The sequence below is a fragment of the Cladophialophora carrionii genome (genome assembly GCF_000365165.1).
Source record: "Cladophialophora carrionii CBS 160.54 unplaced genomic scaffold supercont1.3, whole genome shotgun sequence".
Classification (NCBI taxonomy): domain Eukaryota; kingdom Fungi; phylum Ascomycota; class Eurotiomycetes; order Chaetothyriales; family Herpotrichiellaceae; genus Cladophialophora; species Cladophialophora carrionii.
Window position 1 is genome coordinate 2077875 of NW_008481828.1, and position 19877 is coordinate 2097751.

At 54.0% G+C, this 19877-nt stretch overlaps 7 protein-coding genes across 7 annotated transcripts; 6 read left to right on the plus strand and 1 right to left on the minus strand.

Annotated features, from left to right (window-relative positions):
- Window positions 1-3272: 3272 nt before the first annotated feature.
- On the plus strand, window positions 3273-4115 carry G647_04145 (uncharacterized protein; the record flags this gene model as incomplete). The annotated part of the gene is made up of 1 exon (XM_008728489.1): window positions 3273-4115. The coding sequence occupies one exon, from the start codon at window positions 3273-3275 to the stop codon at window positions 4113-4115; it is 843 nt and encodes a 280-aa protein (XP_008726711.1).
- Window positions 4116-4368: 253 nt separating this feature from the next.
- On the minus strand, window positions 4369-6194 carry G647_04146 (uncharacterized protein; the record flags this gene model as incomplete). The annotated part of the gene is made up of 2 exons (XM_008728490.1): window positions 4369-5882; window positions 5939-6194. The coding sequence occupies 2 exons, from the start codon at window positions 6192-6194 to the stop codon at window positions 4369-4371; spliced, it is 1770 nt and encodes a 589-aa protein (XP_008726712.1).
- A 1448-nt stretch (window positions 6195-7642) lies between these two features.
- On the plus strand, window positions 7643-8827 carry G647_04147 (uncharacterized protein; the record flags this gene model as incomplete). Its single annotated transcript, XM_008728491.1, has 3 exons — window positions 7643-7804; window positions 7861-8248; window positions 8301-8827. The coding sequence occupies 3 exons, from the start codon at window positions 7643-7645 to the stop codon at window positions 8825-8827; spliced, it is 1077 nt and encodes a 358-aa protein (XP_008726713.1).
- A 2819-nt stretch (window positions 8828-11646) lies between these two features.
- Window positions 11647-13190, plus strand: G647_04148 (uncharacterized protein; the record flags this gene model as incomplete). Its single annotated transcript, XM_008728492.1, has 4 exons — window positions 11647-12468; window positions 12513-12593; window positions 12638-12684; window positions 12731-13190. The coding sequence occupies 4 exons, from the start codon at window positions 11647-11649 to the stop codon at window positions 13188-13190; spliced, it is 1410 nt and encodes a 469-aa protein (XP_008726714.1).
- A 707-nt stretch (window positions 13191-13897) lies between these two features.
- On the plus strand, window positions 13898-15756 carry G647_04149 (uncharacterized protein; the record flags this gene model as incomplete). Its single annotated transcript, XM_008728493.1, has 5 exons — window positions 13898-14121; window positions 14228-14758; window positions 14833-15386; window positions 15461-15555; window positions 15616-15756. The coding sequence occupies 5 exons, from the start codon at window positions 13898-13900 to the stop codon at window positions 15754-15756; spliced, it is 1545 nt and encodes a 514-aa protein (XP_008726715.1).
- Window positions 15757-16422: 666 nt separating this feature from the next.
- Window positions 16423-17760, plus strand: G647_04150 (uncharacterized protein; the record flags this gene model as incomplete). The annotated part of the gene is made up of 3 exons (XM_008728494.1): window positions 16423-17339; window positions 17386-17653; window positions 17704-17760. The coding sequence occupies 3 exons, from the start codon at window positions 16423-16425 to the stop codon at window positions 17758-17760; spliced, it is 1242 nt and encodes a 413-aa protein (XP_008726716.1).
- Window positions 17761-18986: 1226 nt separating this feature from the next.
- On the plus strand, window positions 18987-19652 carry G647_04151 (uncharacterized protein; the record flags this gene model as incomplete). Its single annotated transcript, XM_008728495.1, has 3 exons — window positions 18987-19040; window positions 19088-19426; window positions 19479-19652. The coding sequence occupies 3 exons, from the start codon at window positions 18987-18989 to the stop codon at window positions 19650-19652; spliced, it is 567 nt and encodes a 188-aa protein (XP_008726717.1).
- Window positions 19653-19877: the final 225 nt, after the last annotated feature.

Consider the following 19877-nt stretch of genomic DNA (forward strand, 5'->3'; position numbering starts at 1 on the left):
CTGGGACTGGGACTGGGACTGGGACTGGGACTGGGACTGGGACTGGGACTGGGACTGGGACTGGGACTGGGACTGGGACTGGGACTGGCGGCATTGGTACAGCAGTACAGCAGTACAAATTAGGAAGTCCCAAGAGGAGATGGGTCTCTTCTTCCCCCCGACCCGGGGAGAGGAGAGGCCCTTTGTACAAGTACTTGTACTACGAGATACTCCGTACAGTGTGACCTTTGGAATCCTCCTGTTTTCAGAGGTAGACACGCTTTGCGGTTCCCCCGTCGCTCCAACTATGCAGCCAATACAATAGTGCACAGGAGATTACTCTCAACCGCCTGGAACTTGGTGCATTTAGTACCTACGTAAACAGGTCAGCAACTCTCTGAAGCGGAAAGGAGACGGTCGCTGCTCATACCTAATGTATCTTCTGGCATTACAAGTTGTTTACCAAGCGCTTAAGATTCATTTGGCGATGTCAAAGGATACACTGTACGGAGTAGTAGTAGTAGTATGCTGGAGGTTGCCTTTCTTACTGACTTACTGTATGTACCTCGCAGCATTAGGTATTTATATCATTGTCATGGTCATGGTCATGGTCACTGTCGATGCCAGAATCCATCTCAGGCCAGGCCAGGCCTGCCTCGTTGTGAATTACTTCTCTACCAGCGGCGGCTCGTCATGTAACCCGGTCTCCAACCATGAGCGCGTCAAATGGCCGTGACTCGTCGGACCACTCCTCACTCAATCACTCAATCACTCAGTCACTCAGTCACTCAGTCACTCAGTCACTCAGTCACTCAGTCACTCAGTCACTCAGTCACTCAGTCACTCAGTCACTCAGTCACTCAGTCACTCACAGTCGGCAGTCTATCTGCAATGGACAAGCAATCTAGATGGAATGAGCTCACGCGTCATGTGGCTGGCTGATCCATGAGCACCAAGGGAGAGCATCTCACGCTCATACGTATATAGCCCGCTGGCAGAGTCTACGCGCTCTAGCTGATGACGATGCGCCGCTTCTGTGAGCAGCGGAGTGGGAAACACCTACCTTCATTCCCACTTCTGCCACAAAACCGTTGCACTCCGGGGCTTCTGTGTCGAAAAGGCAGCAATTCACAAGGGTGACAGGCGTCGGCATCGCGGTGGAACCCGCGGGTTGAAATCTGTTGCTGTTCCAAGACTGGCGACCAGCACAGGCATAGTTATGGCGTTGACATGACGTGCTCAGACACTAGAGATGGAGGAAACAGAATCGAGCGTCGCAACAGCCGCACCGGGAGCGCTAGATCCATTCCATCAAGCAGCTAGAATGTCCGCTGAGGAGCTGAATGAGAAATACCCAACTTACCTGTCACTTCTGTGTCAGTCAACCACCCGACTGTGGGGAAGATGGCCCCTGATCGTGCAGGTCGCAATCATAACGGTCAGGCTGGCGAATAAAATCGAGCACTTGCTTGTGGTTTCCGTGGTGCGTGAGCGCTTGTTGATTTACTGTTGCCTGGCGGTCCGGTTGCGGAGTTGCGAAACGCGCTCGGTAACCCGAAATCGGCGATTAGTCGCACCGCGCAGATCATATTTTGATCGCATCGTACGTATCTTGGATGAGTGGCGGGGGTCTCTGGCAGGGTCCTGTGTCTGCACAAATATCGAAGCACTGGAAAGTGAAGGTCACCAACCCCCCACCGCGACGAGCGAGGCAGTCGTACTCGGTAGGTCGAGACTTAGCGGTGCAACACCCATACCAAGACTAGTAGTTGTTTTGGCCATTTCTGTTGGACATGTTACTGTGTCCTGGGTACCGGGGGAAGGATTTGCTTTCCCTACGCTTGCCTAATTCAGCGTAGTCTACACCACATGAGGGCGAGACCGAAGCGTATAAGTCGAGAACCGTGACTGTCCCGGAAGTGGAAGCTTCTTGCGTCTTCGAACGCCCTGATCAAGCCTGTGGACGTAATCATGGGGCACAAAGTCAGCGAGCAAAAATGAGCCCGGAGAACGAGATAACGTTCATACTCGTGGGCTCAGGCAGCAAACGGAGAAGGTCGAACGCCTCGTCCATCAACAGACACATTGCAAGAGCAACTCATGCTCGAAGACGGGTGCAGAACCCGGCAAAGCAGCTGCCGATTGATCGTTTTGACGGTACACGTCTCCCAAGACAATCGGCGTCGGCGCAGGAATCATCTTTAGAGCGAACCGAGCTGCCAGCCGCTGACAAGGGCGACGATGGAGACAGCGGGAGGCACACGTTCTGGAAGACAGTATTGCAGGCCGTCAACGAAGACAACGACAATGAACGACAAGGGGTTGAGATTAAGGTTGAGAAGGAGATTGAGCCCTCAAAGGCACCGATTCAGCGGTGCCTGAGTCAGATTATCCAGGCACTCGATCTCTTCCGAGACACGCCTAAGAATTCGACGTCCCTGCGAAGTCGGCATGGCCGGTACATCGACGGCTTGGACCTCGCGATCATACTCTGAGCGGACGGTGACTCGGGGGGTCTTACATTCAGCGGAGCTCCGAGACTGTAGCGGCGTGTTCCGATGCATGGCATTGGAACTTGAAAGCTCAGGAGGAAGTGCAGGAAACGACATGTGGTGCCGCCGAGGATCCTCAAAAGGTGCGTAGGCATACTCGAAATTGGCGGGTGCCCGACGGGGAGTTGTAGCTTTATCTCACACGCAGGACAGATCTGGTCTGGTTGAGCTTGAAGTGACACTGACCCAGCACGTGTTGGCGGGCCATGGTTAGACGGTGCTCGTCTCCTTTTCTCGCGTTGTGAGACAATGATGCCTTCATGCCCGCAGAAAAACGGCGAGTTGGCCCATGGAAAAATTACCAGAACCAGTCGTGGAAGTTGAGTTGGTTGACGAGAAGTTCAAGCTAGCTGGCAAGATTGATGTGGAAAGAGCAGAGGATGGCGTGGTAATGATACTTGATGTGTCATGTCTCCCAGGACTTGTCACTCAGTGGTAACTGAGGCTGAATGAAAGAGATCGTGTGTGAAGAAGCTGCTTCGCCACCAAGTGACCCCGGAGTTTGCTCGTGGGGCACTGACTGTTCGGTGACTGTTAACTGACTGCGAGCCTGGAGTGATTCGCTCGGTGCAATGATGACACGAGGAGGGGATGACGAGCTGGATAAAAATGCGGAAGCACAGGCCGTTCTCATACAGACTGACCCTCTTGCATCGTCGCCACGCAACGACCTACTTCAATATATTTCCTGTTCCAATAGTTCAATTTAACCCCTCCTCTCCCGTTCAGCACACTCTCACCATGGCAGACCTATCCATAACGTCGACATTTCAACTGAACAATGGCAACGCCATGCCAATTCTCGCCTTCGGCACAGCATCCAAAAACGATAGTAAACAAGAGGTCCTCACGGCACTACGTCACTCATACACGCACATCGACACCGCACACATCTACGGCACGGAGAAAGACGTCGGCGAGGCCATCCGAGCCAGCGGCGTCCCGCGCTCGGAACTCTTCATCGCCTCCAAACTGTGGGATCCGGACTTCACGCGCGACGGCGCTCTCCAGGGCGTCAAGCAATCGCTCGACGCCATGCAGCTCGACTACCTCGACTTGTTCCTCCTGCACAACCCGCGCGGCGGGGCCAGTCGACGCCACGACGCGTGGCTGGGGCTCCAGGACGCCGTGCAGGAGGGCCTCGTCCGAAGTATCGGCGTGTCGAACTGGTCGATCAAGCACCTAGAACAGCTGATCCAGGGTGAGGGGGTCAAGATCGTCCCGGCGTGCAACCAGATCGAGTTCCACCCCTGGAACCAGCAGGCCGAGATTGTGAAGTACTGTAAGGGAAAGGGCATACAGATCACGGCCTTTTCGGCGCTGGCCCAGGGGAAGCGCATGGATGACAGGCTGATCAACTCGTTGGCTGCAAAGTACGGCAAGAGTCCGTCGCAGGTGATCTTGCGGTGGATGGTGCAGAGGCAGATCGTGCCCATCACGAAGAGTAGCAAGGAAGAGAGGGTCAAGCAGACGACCGAGATCTTTGGGTGGGAATTGGACCCCAAGGACTGCGAAGATATTGACAAGCTGGACGAGGGAATGAAGGCGAGGATTGGCGATTGGGATCCAGACGAGCATGAGTAGGTACAGGACATGGGGGGCGCAGGTGCACGGTTGGGTGGGCCCTTGCCATGCAGTGCCCGTTCAGACATGTGGTCTGAAACCTGAACGAAACAGAACACCATGGTGCAGTGAGCAAGTTGCGTGTCACCAGGAGCTTCGAGACTACGAACCACGTAGCCGCCACCCGTTTGGTTTCACAGTCGAGCATTCGTCGCAGTTCGCTAGCCATGTCTGCAGGGGCGTATAGAAATCCTTTTAAAACCTTGCAGCACTATCACGCATTATCGCCAACTTTCACAGGATGCAAAGCCATCATCGGCGCCCAGATCTGTCCGTTGAACTCCCGCAACATAGACGGCATCTCGTTCGTGTCGTGATTCATCCATTGCTTGAACGACCTCCCAGGGTACCCTGGCACCCACCACCAAGTCCCGCCGTTGAAGAGACTGTAAACGCCGTTTGGATCATACATGGCTCTACCGAACGCAAGTCCATGGTTAGTTTCCGCATTCTCGGCAGGCGTGCCACCGTTGAACAACTGCCCCAGTTCCTCGACACCCACTTCCCGATCTGCCTGAGGATGGTGGTACCAAGGATGAGGTGGAAACACGACCTTCAACCCGTGGTACAGCGCAAATGATACCGCGGTGGCTTCCGACGAGAGAGCCAATCCCTGGTGGACCTGTGCGTGATGCATCGCATTGAGCAAGTTCCACGAGTATCTTCCCATGGCAACAGGACTGTACCAGCGAGGCGTCTCTTCTCCTTCCTTGAAACCGTGGACCCAGCCCTTGAATGGCCAGTACTTGGTCGCCTTCACGTCCGCCAGACCGTTAGTCAGGATCAAGTCAGCGTCTTCGCCAACACCCCATTCGAAATCGTCCATAGAAGGATCAGCAACAGGCGGCTGAGGTCCGACGGGGTGTGGAAGATCAGGGATCCGGACCGGTCCCCAGATACCACCACCGTTCAAGCTTTGGTTGACTGCCGAGCTGAACTCTTCATACGTACCGTGGACCCGCGGCATGTAGTAGTACGACGACCGTTCCACAGACTGCTTGCGTGGTTGGTTCCGTGCGAACCGGGCCATGGCGCCCAGCCATTCTCCGGCATGGCCCGTGATCTTCACATCCATCTCGAGTTGCCAGTAGTGATCGAAGCCCGGGAAGAGCTGCGCGAACAACTGTAATGGTTGGTAGACTTGGAAGAAGGCCGAGTGCTCCTCAATCGCCGGATACCAAGATCCCAGCAACTCGAAATCGAAGAGAATCGCAATGTCTTGAAACTCTGCCGGGACCAGCTCCTCCAAAGCCCGATCATAACTCTTTGAATCGTGAAAGATGCGCCGTGCGCCATCCTTGTCCTTCACATCCACCAGCAGAAACACCGCAATGTCCGCATTCGATTGCAGTCCAGCTTCCACAATCAGTGACCGTATATGGTAACGGTCTAGGGAGGTGTAATTGTAGCCTTCCCAGCTCCTCAACACGATTGCTGTTCGACCTGTCTCGGCTTTCCGTGCCGTCAGCCGTTCAGGATTGATTCTGCCACGCAGCGTAAACCTTCTGTCGGTGGTGATCGTGTCGGTACGGCCAAAGCGATCCTTGTTCGACGCGAGACACTCATTCTGCAAATCCGCCCATTTGACCGAGCTCCACTCGACGCGTGTGCGAGGATATGTCTCCACTTCTTCATTGTATCCATATGGGCCATATCGGATATCAGGGGTGTTGAAGGTAGTTGGGAGGCCTAAGGCGGCATACGAGCCACCGACCGGCTCGGGGAAAGCTACCGGTCCTCAACTGTTAGAAGTGACAGGCGGGTGTGGACGACTTGGGACGTACGTAAATCCAAGGACTCTGCCCATATTTGATCGTCACGGTCCTCCTGCACGGACCGCCCTCTGGGTCCTATGCACGGCGTTCGTGTCGCACTTGGCAGTGGCTGCGGTGGAGACGCCGCCTCGAAGGGGATAGGTATGGAGTCGCGGAGAATTGAGATGCCTTCTTCCCGATAGAGGAAGACCAGCAACAAGGTGAGACCAACAAAGGCCAGGATATGGATCCCATACCGCCTGAAATGCGCCACCTGCATGGCCATGGCGCGGCCGACCGTGCCTACTCGTAGCTACCGCATTGATGGGGTAGGTGGGAACAGAAGGGCACGACACAGGACGTGCTGATATCGTGTCATCCGCACTAAGCCTTACGCCATGCGCTTGCGTCCAGCTGACATAAGTGAGGCTGAACGATCATGGTGGCAGTTGTCATCGAGAATCGGACGACATAAAATGTCGCATCGTCCATACGAGTATACGATGCCAGGTTGACATTTGGGGTCGAAGTCTTCGCCACTTCTCGTCATCTCGCTGCTCTCCAACGTCGAGGTGAGGCAATCTTCACCGCTGAGAGGTTCTCGGCACTTTCCTCCCGAGACACGCCCTTGGATGGCGTGATGGTAACGAATCCACCAAATGCCTTTATGTTAATTAACTACGTATCATTTCGGCTCTTCGTGTCCTTGGCCTTTGGGATAATCTCGCTTCGTCACAATTACCAGATCCCGAGCCACGCCGACGTCGTCGTGGTTGCTCTCACATTCCTCCCTCCGCGCTACGCTGTTCGCAACATTATCTCCGCGCAACATTGATTCCTCGCCCTTTGCGTCTCTTCGACTCGTCAGCATGCGCCAGTTGCTAGCGTCGTCAGTCACAGCTTGATCAGGTCGCTCATGCTTGCCGCTTTATTGCTAGCGATGAATGCATGATCGGTCATCCCTTCGGTACGGAAGTCCCGTGACAAGTCGGTCGTTTCAAGCAGGGTAATAGCTACATTGAGGTCAACCGACGAAGTAAACTTGCCTCATCCGACAGCACTCTGAGTCTGAGTCACCACAACCGAGATCGTATGGAAGTCGCATTCAATACACATACGACCCTCGAACGAATGGCGCAGCACTCACCAATGTACAAGCACATCATCATCCATTATTTGGGCTTCTTGCCCAGCCGAGGACAACTCCCCGCGGGCACCCCCCCATGCTCCAGGTAATTATCCATCTCACAGACCACAGGTTTCGAGTCCGCGGAAACTTGAATGCTCGCTTCACGTTACCTCGTTCGGTATGTGTCATTGTCGAAATGCGAATCTGCCGCTGCGAAATGCGCCGAACGTTATTGGATCATGCTGCAACTGTTCCTGACTAGAGGTGAGCTGGTCCGCCCGCCAGTGGTCCCTGCAAGATCGAGCTTGAGAAGCCGAGAGGTCGAGACCAACCCTTCTCCGCATCACTGCGTCATCATAGTGCGGATTATGTCTATCGCAGGGTCATAGTGTCAGAGAACCAGAGTCCAGCGGGATGCTAGTGGGAGGTTTATGGTCTTCTGCGAGATGTGGGGAACGGTGATCCAGCTGGTATACAAAATGGTCGACGTTTGCAGCTGATGTTGACTCCGTTGACCTGGCTCGTCTCATTGCTTCAGAGTCTGTTGGGATCAGACCTCACCTAAGTAGAACAGCAACTACTCACGTTGTCTCCTTCATTCAAACATGCCAGAGTACATTCGCTGGGACGCGCCAGGCGTCGAAGCCGAACAGCCTGGTGAGCAGGAAAAGATCAAGCAAGTCTCCGAGCAATTCTGCAAATTCCAGATGATGAACTTCGACGAGCATCATCATGCTCTTCGCGGAACTCATTTGAAAACCCATGGCGTAAGAGAGTCCAGAGTCTCTTCCACAAATATTGCACCCTCGCTGACGAAGAACAGTGCGTTGCGGGCAAGTTCATCGTCCATGATAACCTACCTCCTCATCTTGCGCAAGGCATGTTTGCAAAACCAGCCACATACGACGTGATCATGCGATACTCTTCTCTCACGCCAAAGCTTGTGCCGGATAATGTCCCCGCACCACGTGGAATCGGCATGAAGATCTTCGGCGTCGAGGGAGAGAAGATCTGGGGGGAAGACAAGAAGACTCAGGACTGGACTTTCAACAACTATCCCATCCTTGAACTTCGAGATCCTCAAACGACGTACGAGATCGCAGACTCGCTCGAACGAAACTGGGACAACATGGATGGCTTTGTGGAGGAGCTCAAGAAGCGACCAGACGCCGACGTCGCATGTCGACCGGCGAGCATCCCGCCTCAGCACAGTAAGTGGTGTCTGTCTCTCGGTCAGTGAACGTCGTCGGCTGACGGATACAGTGGTCTCAATGCCGCAATATTCGCAATCTGCATATCGGTTCGGTGATTACGTGGCCAAGTTCGGCGTGTTCCCTCTTGGCGAGGAGCAAAAGAAGCAAGCGAACTTCCATATCACGGAGAAGGACCCTAAGAACATCATATCAAGAGAGCTCCGCAAATTTCACATGGACAACAAGGTCACTTACTCCTTTTGTGGCCAGCTGTTACAGAGCCTCGAGGAGCAGCCGGTTGAAGACATCGGCGTCGAATGGAATGAAAAGAAGTATCCGTTCGAGCAGATTGCAACACTGGAGTTTGAGCCCCAGGATAGCTGGCTTCCGGAGTTTCGAGTTTGGTGGGACGATAGGATCACCGTCAACAGTTGGCATGGTCTAAAGGTGCATCAGCCGCTGGGCAGCACGAATCGTATGCGCAGAGTTGTCTACGCTGAGTCGAGGAAGCTTCGATTGAAGGAGAATGGGCACAAAGACTACATTGAGCCAGGAAGTTTGAAGGAGGTACCATACCAAGTGACGGCGGCGGCTTGAGGTAAGTAAGTACCATGTAGAGTGGCCGTGGTAGAGTCTCGACGACCGGAATGCTTCATCGTGAGAATCTGCAGCCATTCCTTACTGCGGACTAATAATGCTACACCCCGGGGGTAGAGCGCATTGAGTCTCGGTCACATAAAGTATGTACTAAGCATCACTCAGTCCTTTGGTTGACGCATTCGAATTCACTAGTCAAGACGACTGTAGTACTATGTACAGCAAGGCCGGCGACTGCTTTCATACATAGTACAGTAGGGTAGAATCGGTCCTGTGAGTTTGTATGGGTTCAGATACTTGTCTGACTTGAAGCGATGAGCTGCTCGCTACAGGTCTGATCCGGGTCCGATCCGGGTCTGATCAAATGCAATGCTTGATCCGTTGATACTTGACTCCATGGATACTAGTATACCTAATGTAATGCATCCAGTTAATGTTCTGAGTAAGTACATACAGTACATACAGTACGGTAAGTAGATACTATGTAGGACACCAAGCTCAGTGCTAGCTCCATGCCAAATCAGATCCATCGCTGCTTGGATCAGCAGAGACTGAGCTGAGCCAGTACTATGTAAAGGACTGATGTCGAGTTGGCTCCGGGCTGGAATACGGTTGAAGGTGAGTCAACACATGCTTCAATATGTACTTCGTTGTGAGAAGACCTTGAATCCAAGGTGAGAGAGATACGAAGATCGCTTGATGCGGCAGTTAAATAGAGATTTGCTGGCAGCTTACTTTCTAACGTGCAACAAATACTTAAGTACTATGTATTGAGCTCAAGTTCAGCTGTGGGAGCGTGGTCGTTGATCGTCTGAATGCATCATGCGTACTGACTCGGCTTCTGAGAGATCTGTTCTCAGCAACAGCTCAACCGTGCCTTCCTTGCCCTTCACTTGCTGACTTTAGGATTGAGAAAGCGCCCCGCAGCATTGCATCGCCAAGCCTTGCTTTCGCTGACTTAAGTGGGTATTTATCGGTAAGCATTTAGTAAGCATGGGGTATCCCCAGTAGAGCCGAGAGTTCTCGCCTTGTACTGCGGTACCTTGAGGGGTTATTACCTGCTTTGTACGGGCACATCTCTGAACGACGGCGGCTTCTGACGTTTCCCATTTTGTGTGATAGAATGCAAGGACCATGTACTTAAACTTACCTCACGAAGGAGACAATCTCATTTACTTCGAGTGTTACTTCTACAGTAAGAGCATTGAATGGGTCGGATTGTCCGCGCTTGAAAATGGTCGACGGTGCCACTGGGTCATTCCTCGGTGCTGAGATTCATCGCGCTCGGAAATCTATCGCTATTGGCCGCCGACGAGAACTTGCTCGCTTGTTGCCCTTCGGTACTGCCTGTAGTGTTCCAGGATTGGGGTCGTGTTCTTGATTGTGGAGTGGAGGAGTGCCATTCAACAAGACTTCTCGCATGAGTGCCACTGCCCCTTGCTGAGCTGATATCTTCTTGTCGCGGCTGCGTCTTGTCAAGCTGCAGTCGCCGCCATACATCGCTTATGACATGGACGCTGGATTTGAGGTTTCCTCATGAGGGATGAAAACCAGATCTGGATATTGCGGGTCGGCTGTCCAGGCAGTGTTGGTATTTCGTTTGACTGGCGATGTTCTGGTGTGGTCCAAATAATCTCGAACCGGTCCTCATCTGAGGAAGCAGGACGCGGAATGGCTCTACGGTAGAGCAGGCTCAGCGCAGTTTTCCGGCAGTCAAAGGTTGTCAAAGGGGAAACAGAGACAGGAGCACGAGAGTGCACTGCCGGAGCCATAGAGGAAAGCTGGACGTCCTGGCGTAGAAGAAATTGGTCAAGGACTGTTCATTCTGGACGACAACTTCCCGGCCAAAAGTGTCACGTGGATAACCCTGCTCACAAGGCTGAAATTGTAAGGCTGCAAGTAAGTTTCATCACATCGGGGAGACCTTCACCGAGTGACCGAGCTCACCATGCAACATTGCACTCTTTTGACGCCATCGATACAACGTACCATCGGCAACCATGATGCTCATTCTGGCAAGGACGGTCACCTCAGCATATAATGCCTATTCAAGTCCTTCGGAGCTCTTCGATCGCTGACGATCGTTGTGGAATATGAACGGACTCCACTCTCCCACCCTTGACTCGCTGTCAATCCTCATTTCCGTTTCGTGCGCGAGCGTTGGCACTCGGTCTGTCTACAACATGACGACCAGATCTTAATGCCATCCACAAGAGCTGTAACTGCGATGCGAGGATACAAGCACGTCAAAGAGAAAGAGTGTCCTCCTCCCCGGAAACAACCAGGCGAAGCTCCCCTCGATGCCGGCTGGCAAGTTCCCTCACCGAATGACCTCTCCCGGAAACCTCACCGGTCGACGATTAAGTATGGCCGGAGTCTGCGAGAATGCACTTAGCCACGTCACACCGGGACTGTCAATTGCCGTACTACCACTAACGGGGCCACCATGGAACGTTGTGGCCCGGCGACGAGAGGATCGGCTAAAATGCCAAGTGGAGTAGTGGATTGCCAGATGCATACGCAGTATTGATGAAACATTGAGCTTTGGGCCAGGTTCAACTGTCGTCATTCTCTAATTCTGGGTCTTATTCCATGCGTGAAATGACCCATGCGAGGCTCGATTACCAAGACTGTCTCCTTCTATTCAACAACCGGCATCGGAGAACCGCCGGCGGATAAATGAGCTGGTCAAAATGTCGCCGGGTAAAAGACGATCTGGGGATGTTAAGCAATACGTGCGGGGAGGCGAAAGGTACATATGTTGTACCTGTATGCAGTATTGCTTGGCTAGATGATACTCGTCAGCCTCAATCAGCAGAATGGAGGCTCTCCTCGTTGTCGCCTTGGCGACTGGCGCCTCGGCATGGAGCTATGCAACAAACATGACATATTCAGCAACGATCACTGTCGATGCTGCCCAGAAGTACCAGACCATGATTGGTGGCGGCTGCTCTGGTGCATTCGGTATTGCTTGTCAACACTTTGGCTCCGTCGGGCTCTCTCCAGCAAACCAGGAAATCGTCACCCAGATTCTGTTCGACGAGAACATCGGGGGTCTGTCGATTGTCCGCAATGATATCGGCTCAACGCCTGGTGTTGTTCGAGGCGATGTTGCGTCGATTTTGCGGGACTGTCCACCAACGCCAGCCGGACCATTCAACTACGTGTGGGATGGCAACGATACTTGCCAACTCCAGCTCACCAAAACTGCACTCAAGTACAACCCGAACGCCTATGTGTACGCCGATGCATGGTCTGCTCCTGGATGCATGAAGACCGTTGGCACCGAGGACAACGGCGGTTTTATATGCGGTGTGAGAGGCAGCAGCAATTGCAGCGGCGATTGGCGACAGGCATATGCGGACTACCTCGTACAGTACGTGAAATACTACGAGCAGGAAGGTATCGAGGTGCAATTGCTCGGTGCGTACAACGAGCCGGACTTCAACCCCGTCACGTATGCCAGCATGGAATCGGACGGCTATCAAGCCAAGGACTTCCTCGAGGTCTTGTATCCAACGGCAAAAGCAGCCTTCCCCAACATCAGCATTGCATGTTGCGATGCCACCGGTGCCCGGCAGGAAAGGAACATCCTGTACGAGCTGGAACAGGCAGGAGGTGCAGATCTCTTTGATGTCGCCGTAGGTGATTTAAAGTCCTTGGTGTGCCGGGCTAATCAGTTCAGACTTGGCACAACTACCAGAGCAACCCTGAGCGACCGTTCAACTCTAATGGGAAGCCAAACATGATGACGGAATGGGCGGATGTAGGTTCTGTCTCCTACCAGGATGCACCCGCTGACCTTAGCAGGGTACTGGGACTTGGAATGCCTACTGGGACGTGACCGGACAGCTTGCGTAAGAAACATCAATTCTTCTGTGTGGGTAAGACTGATTCTCGCAGTGAGGGATTCCAGTGGGCATTGTACATGCACAACGCCTTCGTCAACTCCGACACGTCCGGATATACGCACTGGTATTGCGCCCAGAACACAACCGGTGATAATGCGTTGATTAGGCTCAACCATGACGACTATTTCGTTTCTGCTCGATTGTGGGCTTTCGCATCATACTTCCGCTTCGCCCGACCCGGTTCAGTCCGGATTGAGGCGTCGAGCAATGTCGAGCACGTCTATGTGAGTGCGTACGTCAATACGAATGGAACCGTGGCGATTCCCGTCATCAACGCGGCCCACTTCCCTTACCAAGTGACGATCAACCTCAACAGAATCAGTGCAACCACTGCAACTGCATACCTGACGGACAACGAACACAATGTCACCATGGTTGGGCAGACTCAGATTGGAGGTTCATTCCAGGTCACGGTTGAGCCGAGAGCGATGAAGACATATTTCTTGAGCTAGGCAATGATGACCAACGGCCACTCGGACGTTACCAGCATGATCGTGGCCATGATGTGATGTCAGGTCATGGCTGTGAAATGGGAGAGTCAGGTAAAAGACTGGCAACGTCCTCGGTAATGAGCAAGACGAGCAAAGTACGAAGAACGACGATGCTACGTCGAACGTGCCCAACCCCGTTCTTAGTTAGAGGATCATGACAAGTCGTGGCATCTCCGTGATGAATCTAGCCTACTCCGTACTCGTCTTCTATTCATTCCCCACCGCCAGTGCCAACATCATCCAGCATAGCACAACATGGCATAGCACAGCAAACATGACCAAACCGTTGCACCACGGCGCACGACCCCCCGTACTCCGTCGCACACCCCAAATACGTGCTCTTCCCGGCTCGTCTGGCCAGGCTGATGGCCCCAGTCCCTGTCCCTTTTTGGGGAAATGGCCGAGACTCGCGCATATCTCCAAATTCCTCTTCTAGGACATATCGACAAACCCCACCACAAACAAGGCTGCGCGGAGCAGGGATGGATGAGCTGGGCCTTGAGCAACAAGCGAAGCGGTCGAAGGGCAGACGAGCCTCCCTTCAAATATGGACCGGCACATGCACAAAAAGATGGTCAGCTCCATGTTGAGAAGTTCACTCCCTTTCAGGTATCGACAGTGACAGCGCCGGCGGTATTATAGACAACAACAACAAGACGGCCAACTCCATGGACTGGTTATACCTCTTCGCTCAACGGCCCTTGTTGGGGGTCGTCGCCCTCGGCGCGGTGGTCCTCGTCACAGTCTGGCAAGTGAATCAATATGTCCGGGCTCGAAGATACAAGCTACCGCCGCGGATCCCGGGCCTACCGATTGTGGGAAACACGTTCCAACTTCCGCCGCTGAAGCAGGGGGTATGGGCGATGCAGATGGCCAAGCAATACGGCGAGATGTGAGAAATATAGGTCTCGCGGTGTCCCTGCATCGCAAAGCCACAGACCGCGAGTAACTGTCCTCGACGTGGAATTTTGGATCGGCTAACGAAACGGGGGGCCCAGGTTCACATGCAGCATCGGGGGCAAGACGTGGGTGTTTCTGAACTCGTCGCGCACGGTCAACGACCTGATGGAGAAGCGGTCGGCCATCTACTCGTCGCGGTCGTACATGCCGATGGCGTCGGGGATCCTGTCGGGCGACAACCGCGTGCTGCTCATGCCGTACGGCGAGCGCTGGCGCATGATCCGGCGCATCATGCACCTGATCCTCAACAAGCAGAACATGCCCGTGTTTGCGCCGTTTCAGGACGTCGAGTCCCGCCACCTGCTGTACGACTTCCTGCATCACCCGGAGTTGTGGTATTCCGCCACCCAGCGGTTCGCCAACTCGGTCATCATGAGCGTCGTGTTCGGCAAGCGCATGGAGCTGGAAGATCCCAACATCCGCGAGCTCTTCGAGACGTCCAATGCCATCATCGAGGCGATCCAGCCGTCGGCGAATCTCGTCGACTCGTTGACGTTCCTGGAGAAGCTCCCGAAGCCGTTGCAATGGTGGAGGCCGCGCGGCGAGGCCATGTTCCGGAAGACGGTCAGGTGAGAGAGAGAGAGAGAGCCACCCGAAATGTCTAGGAAGCAATGCATAGCTGACCAATATATATCTCCTACAGCCTGTACAAGCGGGAAGTGGACGAGGTGGAGCTCAAGATGAAGAACGGAACCGCTAGGGATTGTTTCGCGACCAGGTTTCTGAAGAACCCCGAGACGAAGAGCTACGGTCAGACGCAAACGTATTTTGCGCTCGGCTCGCTCATGGAGGCTGGGAGTGACACGTCGCGCATGACGATCAGTCAGGTCATGGCAGCGGCAGTGCTCGACCAGCGGTGGGTGGTCACGGCAAGAGAAGCGCTCGACAAAGTCTGTGGAAAGAATGCGGAACGGCTGCCCACGTTCGACGACCGCATCGACCTGCCTTACATCACGGCGACGGTCAAGGAAGCATTCCGCTGGCGACCGTTTGCGGAAATCGGCGTTCCTCATCTGCTCATCCAGGACGACGAGTACGAAGGCTACAGGTTCCCGGCCGGAACATTGTTCACGTGGAATGCGACGGCGATCGCGATGGACCCGCGAGAATACGAAGAGCCGGAACGGTTCTGGCCGGAGCGGTTCCTCAACGACGACCTTGACCACGTTCTCAAGGGACATTGGAGTTTCGGGCCAGGTAGGCGCACGCATCGATCCCGTCTATACAGATCAGGACGAAAGGTACAGTAAATGCTAATTCATCTTGGATAGGTCGCCGCGTGTGCTCGGGGTACAACGTCGGAGAGACCAACGTCTGGATTGTCGTCGCCCGGCTGCTGTACTGCTTCGACTTTGAAGGTGTGCCCGTAAGTTCCCTCGCGTGATCGACACCCACGTCTCCACGATCTGACCCTTGTCCATCACAGGGAAAACCCTTCGATTCGTTCCAGGTCAATTGGGGGGAGCATCGGTTTGCGCCGTTTGACGTCTCGATCAAAGTCCGGAGCCCGCAACATGCGGCCTTGATAGAGAGGGAGGGCAGGACCGCGGTCGACACAAAGTACTGATGCCGATCATCGTGCATAATTATCTAGTTGGAGTAATGCAGCCTGAGCCCGGATAGCACGCAATCCTCTTTGCCTGATTACTTGTACACTACTCCGTACACTACCCCACATTCTGCTCCCAGTGCCATCGCCCGGCCTCCGGTGGTTCCAGGCCAGCTGGGCTCCCGCTGTGGAAAGGCGGAGGACGACCACCACACCCCACCTTTTCGGCCACGGTGTGTGAAGTACGGAGTAGTCCCAGGCGATATTTGAATTGCCGTAACACGTCTCGGGCGATTGGAGTAGCATCTGTAACTAGTGATCTCGAAAGGGCAGACTGGCGTCTTTGACATGTTCGTGCCTGTCCGCTCCAAAGCAACGAGCAGATTCTACTTCCATCACCTGCGGTTGCTGTTCTTCAAGGCTTCTGTGGGGCTTGTGGGCAGATTCAAGGTCACTAAGCCTGGTGGCACCACTGTATCAAATTACTTGGCCAAGGGGTCTGGGTGGGAGCATATAACATACATCAAAGACACCATCTACACAGTACGGTAACAGGGTATCATTTCGTCCCTTCCTGTCGACTACAGATATTTGCCAAGATGATCGCAAAGACGGGGAAGCAGACGCCAGTCAACAAGGTGGGTTCAGCGCCTTGCTTGCCTCTGTCCATCCACTCACAGGCATATGCAGATCATCATAGTGGGCGCCGGCCCGTCAGGACTGCTGCTGGGCATCCTGCTCGCCAAGAAGGGAATCCAAGTCCAACTGCTTGAAGCATCTCATGAGTTGGACAAGAACCCTCGAGCAGCCCACTACGCTCCGTCAGCGGTGTACGAGCTGAACCGTGCGGGTGTATTGGAGGATGTCAAGCGAGACGGCATCCACCCTGACGCCGTGTGCTGGCGGCATCCCGATGGGACCTTCATCGCGGGGATCAAAAGCCGCTTTGACATCGAGTTCCCGATGGTCTGTCTGCCGCTAGATCAACTGGATGTACTTCTGTTGAAGCATTTCCTTGCCGCGCCAGGCACCGAGGTCTTGTGGAATCACAAGGTCGTTTCCATTGATCAGGACGAAGGCGAGGCGCGCGTACACGTTGAGACCCCGGACGGGAAGAAGACCTTTGGTGCGGATTACGTCGTGGGATGTGATGGCGCCAACAGCCAGATCAGACGGTCGCTTTTCGGAGACTTGAATTACCCCGGCGAGACGCTGCAGAAACAGATCATCGCTACTAACGTGAGTGTGCTGAACGGTGTTCATAAGCCTGAGCTGACCGTTAAGGTTTACTACGACTTCAAGAAATTCGGCTATTGGGACTCAAATTTCATCATCGACGAGAGCGACTGGTACATGGCCGCCCGGATCACCAATGACGGACTGTGGAGAGTGACCTATGGTGACGAATGGGGCCTTTCCAATGAAGAATACCTTGCTCGCCAACCAGCGCGGTTCGAGAAGATTTTGCCGGGCAATCCGAAGCCGGGGGACTACAAGCTCGTCAGTGCCAGCCCGTATAAGCTTCACCAGCGGTGTGCAGATTCATTCCGGGTTGGAAGATTTTTACTAGCCGCTGATGCAGCCCATTTGTGCAATCCATTGTAAGCCAAACCCTCTCTGAAAATGCCACGGCTGACCGATATCCAGTGGAGGCCTCGGGTTGACCGGAGGTATCGCCGACGTGGGAAGCTTGTTCGATGCCCTGGCTGCTTTGAAGGATGGCAAGACGGATGATAGCATTTTGGACAAATACAGCGAGGTGCGAAGAGAGAAGTGGGCGAAGATCATTGATCCCATGTCGAGAGCAAACTTCCGTCGTGTTTGCCTGGACGAAGCCGAAAGCGAGAGGAATGAGTTCTGGGCTCTTTGCAAAAAGATGGAAGAAGACGATGAGCTGGCGAGGCAGATGGCGCAGGTGAGTAGAGATGTGGCTGTGCGATATTGTGAGACACTGACCAGCGATAGGGGACGAACATACTGCGGGAGGACTTCCACGAATATTTGACTGCTGGAGCTGCGTAACGGGGCGGAGGGCGTGTTCGTGATTGGCAAAAAGGAGTATCCACGCTTCGGCCATGGTACAAGTACTTTCCGATAGTTCCTCCGGCCTTCACGCTGCAAGCATCGCATCGTTCAAAGGGCCGTGCAAAGCCTGTGCCATGCGAGACCTGAATGTCAAATCGCCGTCATTTCAGCATAAGAGACACCCCTGACGACGCGTTAGCAATATTGCCAGTGCCGCGACCGCGCCAAAGAAGCCAAAGAGTGGTTTGCAGCTTCATCGCATTCATCGTACTCTCCGGAGACAAGATATCAAGAACAGAGAGCCCAAGGCGGCGGCGGCGCCTTTGAGAGATGGTATTGGTCGGAGATAGAAGCCGAAATAGTCGTGAACAACGCATGGCAGTGCTGCGCCTGGGAGTCTGCGGCGGTCTGGGTGATGCAGCTGCAATCATTCGCGATGAAGCTCATGGACGCGGCGCTTGCCCAGCTACAAGAGCATACATTGCTGTTGTCTAGAGTTGTGAGGCCGGGTAAAGCGGGTGCACCCTGCAGTCGTGCGAGCGGAAAACTCCCTTCCGTCATTTCGCTTGGCGGATTCCCCTCAATCCAGCATCCAGCTCGCCAACTTTGCGGTTGCTTCCCGTGCGTCAATCCCCGATCGTGCATCGAGTGGAGATGCTTGTAGAAAGCTGCCTTGTCACTTCTCATTCGCTCTACATCCACTGCGATCACAGGTGTTATCGAAACTCCAGGCTCTCCGCTTTCCCATCTCGCAGACTCAACATGAGCACCTAGACCGCTGCTCGCGGAGGCAGCTTTCCAGACCGCAGATTCGGGTTGGAGTCGCGTTCGGATATCGCAAGAGCCTTGGGGCAATTGGACCTCGTCACTACTCACACCACACCGATTATCTCTACACGACCCGCCTCTCCCTTGCTTCACCGATTCTTGTTCTCCTCGAAGGGTTTCCGTCCCTCGGCGCAGGATTGGTCTTGCGCTAGCCATATCAGAACAGCTATCGTCTAGATATCGAACCGCATCAAGAGCTGGGACAAACGCCCGTTGGTGGTGGGCTTGAGGAGGATGGCGGACTTTTCACTCGTGCCCAGCGGGCACGGATCGAATTACACAGGGATGCTCACACGGAGCATCGTCTTCTCCGGAGCTCTCTTTGTGTTTCTTGCAGGTACTTCGATTTGCGATTTTTACCACTCCGCTTGGCTGACGATCGCGCAGCTTCTGGCATGACAATTGCCTCGATCATTGTCCCCAATTGGATAGCATATGATGGAAGCACCGTAAGCTCAAATTTGTGCCCGACAAATATCTCTCTGACTCTAGCTAGGACCACGGAACCTCGATACACTACCGCTATGGACTCCACCAAAGGTGTTCCAACACAAGCCTCCCACCTTCCAACATTTCTCTTGCCGTTACCTCCAACTACCACTGCACGCAATTCCCTCGATATGAAGATTGCCGCGGCGACGACCGATATTTTTGCAGCATGTGGAGGTCTGTCGGTTTCCTCATGTCCTTCGCAGTCGTGCTGGAGGGCATGACGCTTGCCGCATTTGCAGTTTTGCTTGTGGGAGGAAAACAGAAAAGGGAACAAGGTTGGGGTGTGCTTACGATTCTTGTGGCATTGGCCGCGTTTGTTCAGGCCATCGGGATGGCTTTGATGGTAAGAGATGATGCTCCTTTCCCCTCTCAGCAACATCGGTTGACCCTGACAGGCATACTTGTACGAAAATGATGAGCGATTTTTCTCCGGCTGGTTCCTCGACAAGAGCTGGACCATGTGTACGATATCGTGGAGCTTTGAGGCAGTATGTGCCATTGCGATAACGTTGGCTGCGGTGACCCTGCCAAGCGAAGGCGGCTACGAACTGATCCCCGACCACGGCTGACGAGGTGACCCCGGATGCTAGAAGTATTTCAGGGCTCGACGATAGCGTTCCCCTGCTTTGGAGTCCGCATAAAGGTACAGGTTGGTGGTTCGACTGCAGGCGCTTGATGTTTCATCTGGATCGATGTCTGGGAATATACGCGAGCCATGACAGATTAGGACGGGTAGAATAATAACAAACGAAACAACTGATGTCGCTGGGACCATGTCTGGCCTATTCCGAGGA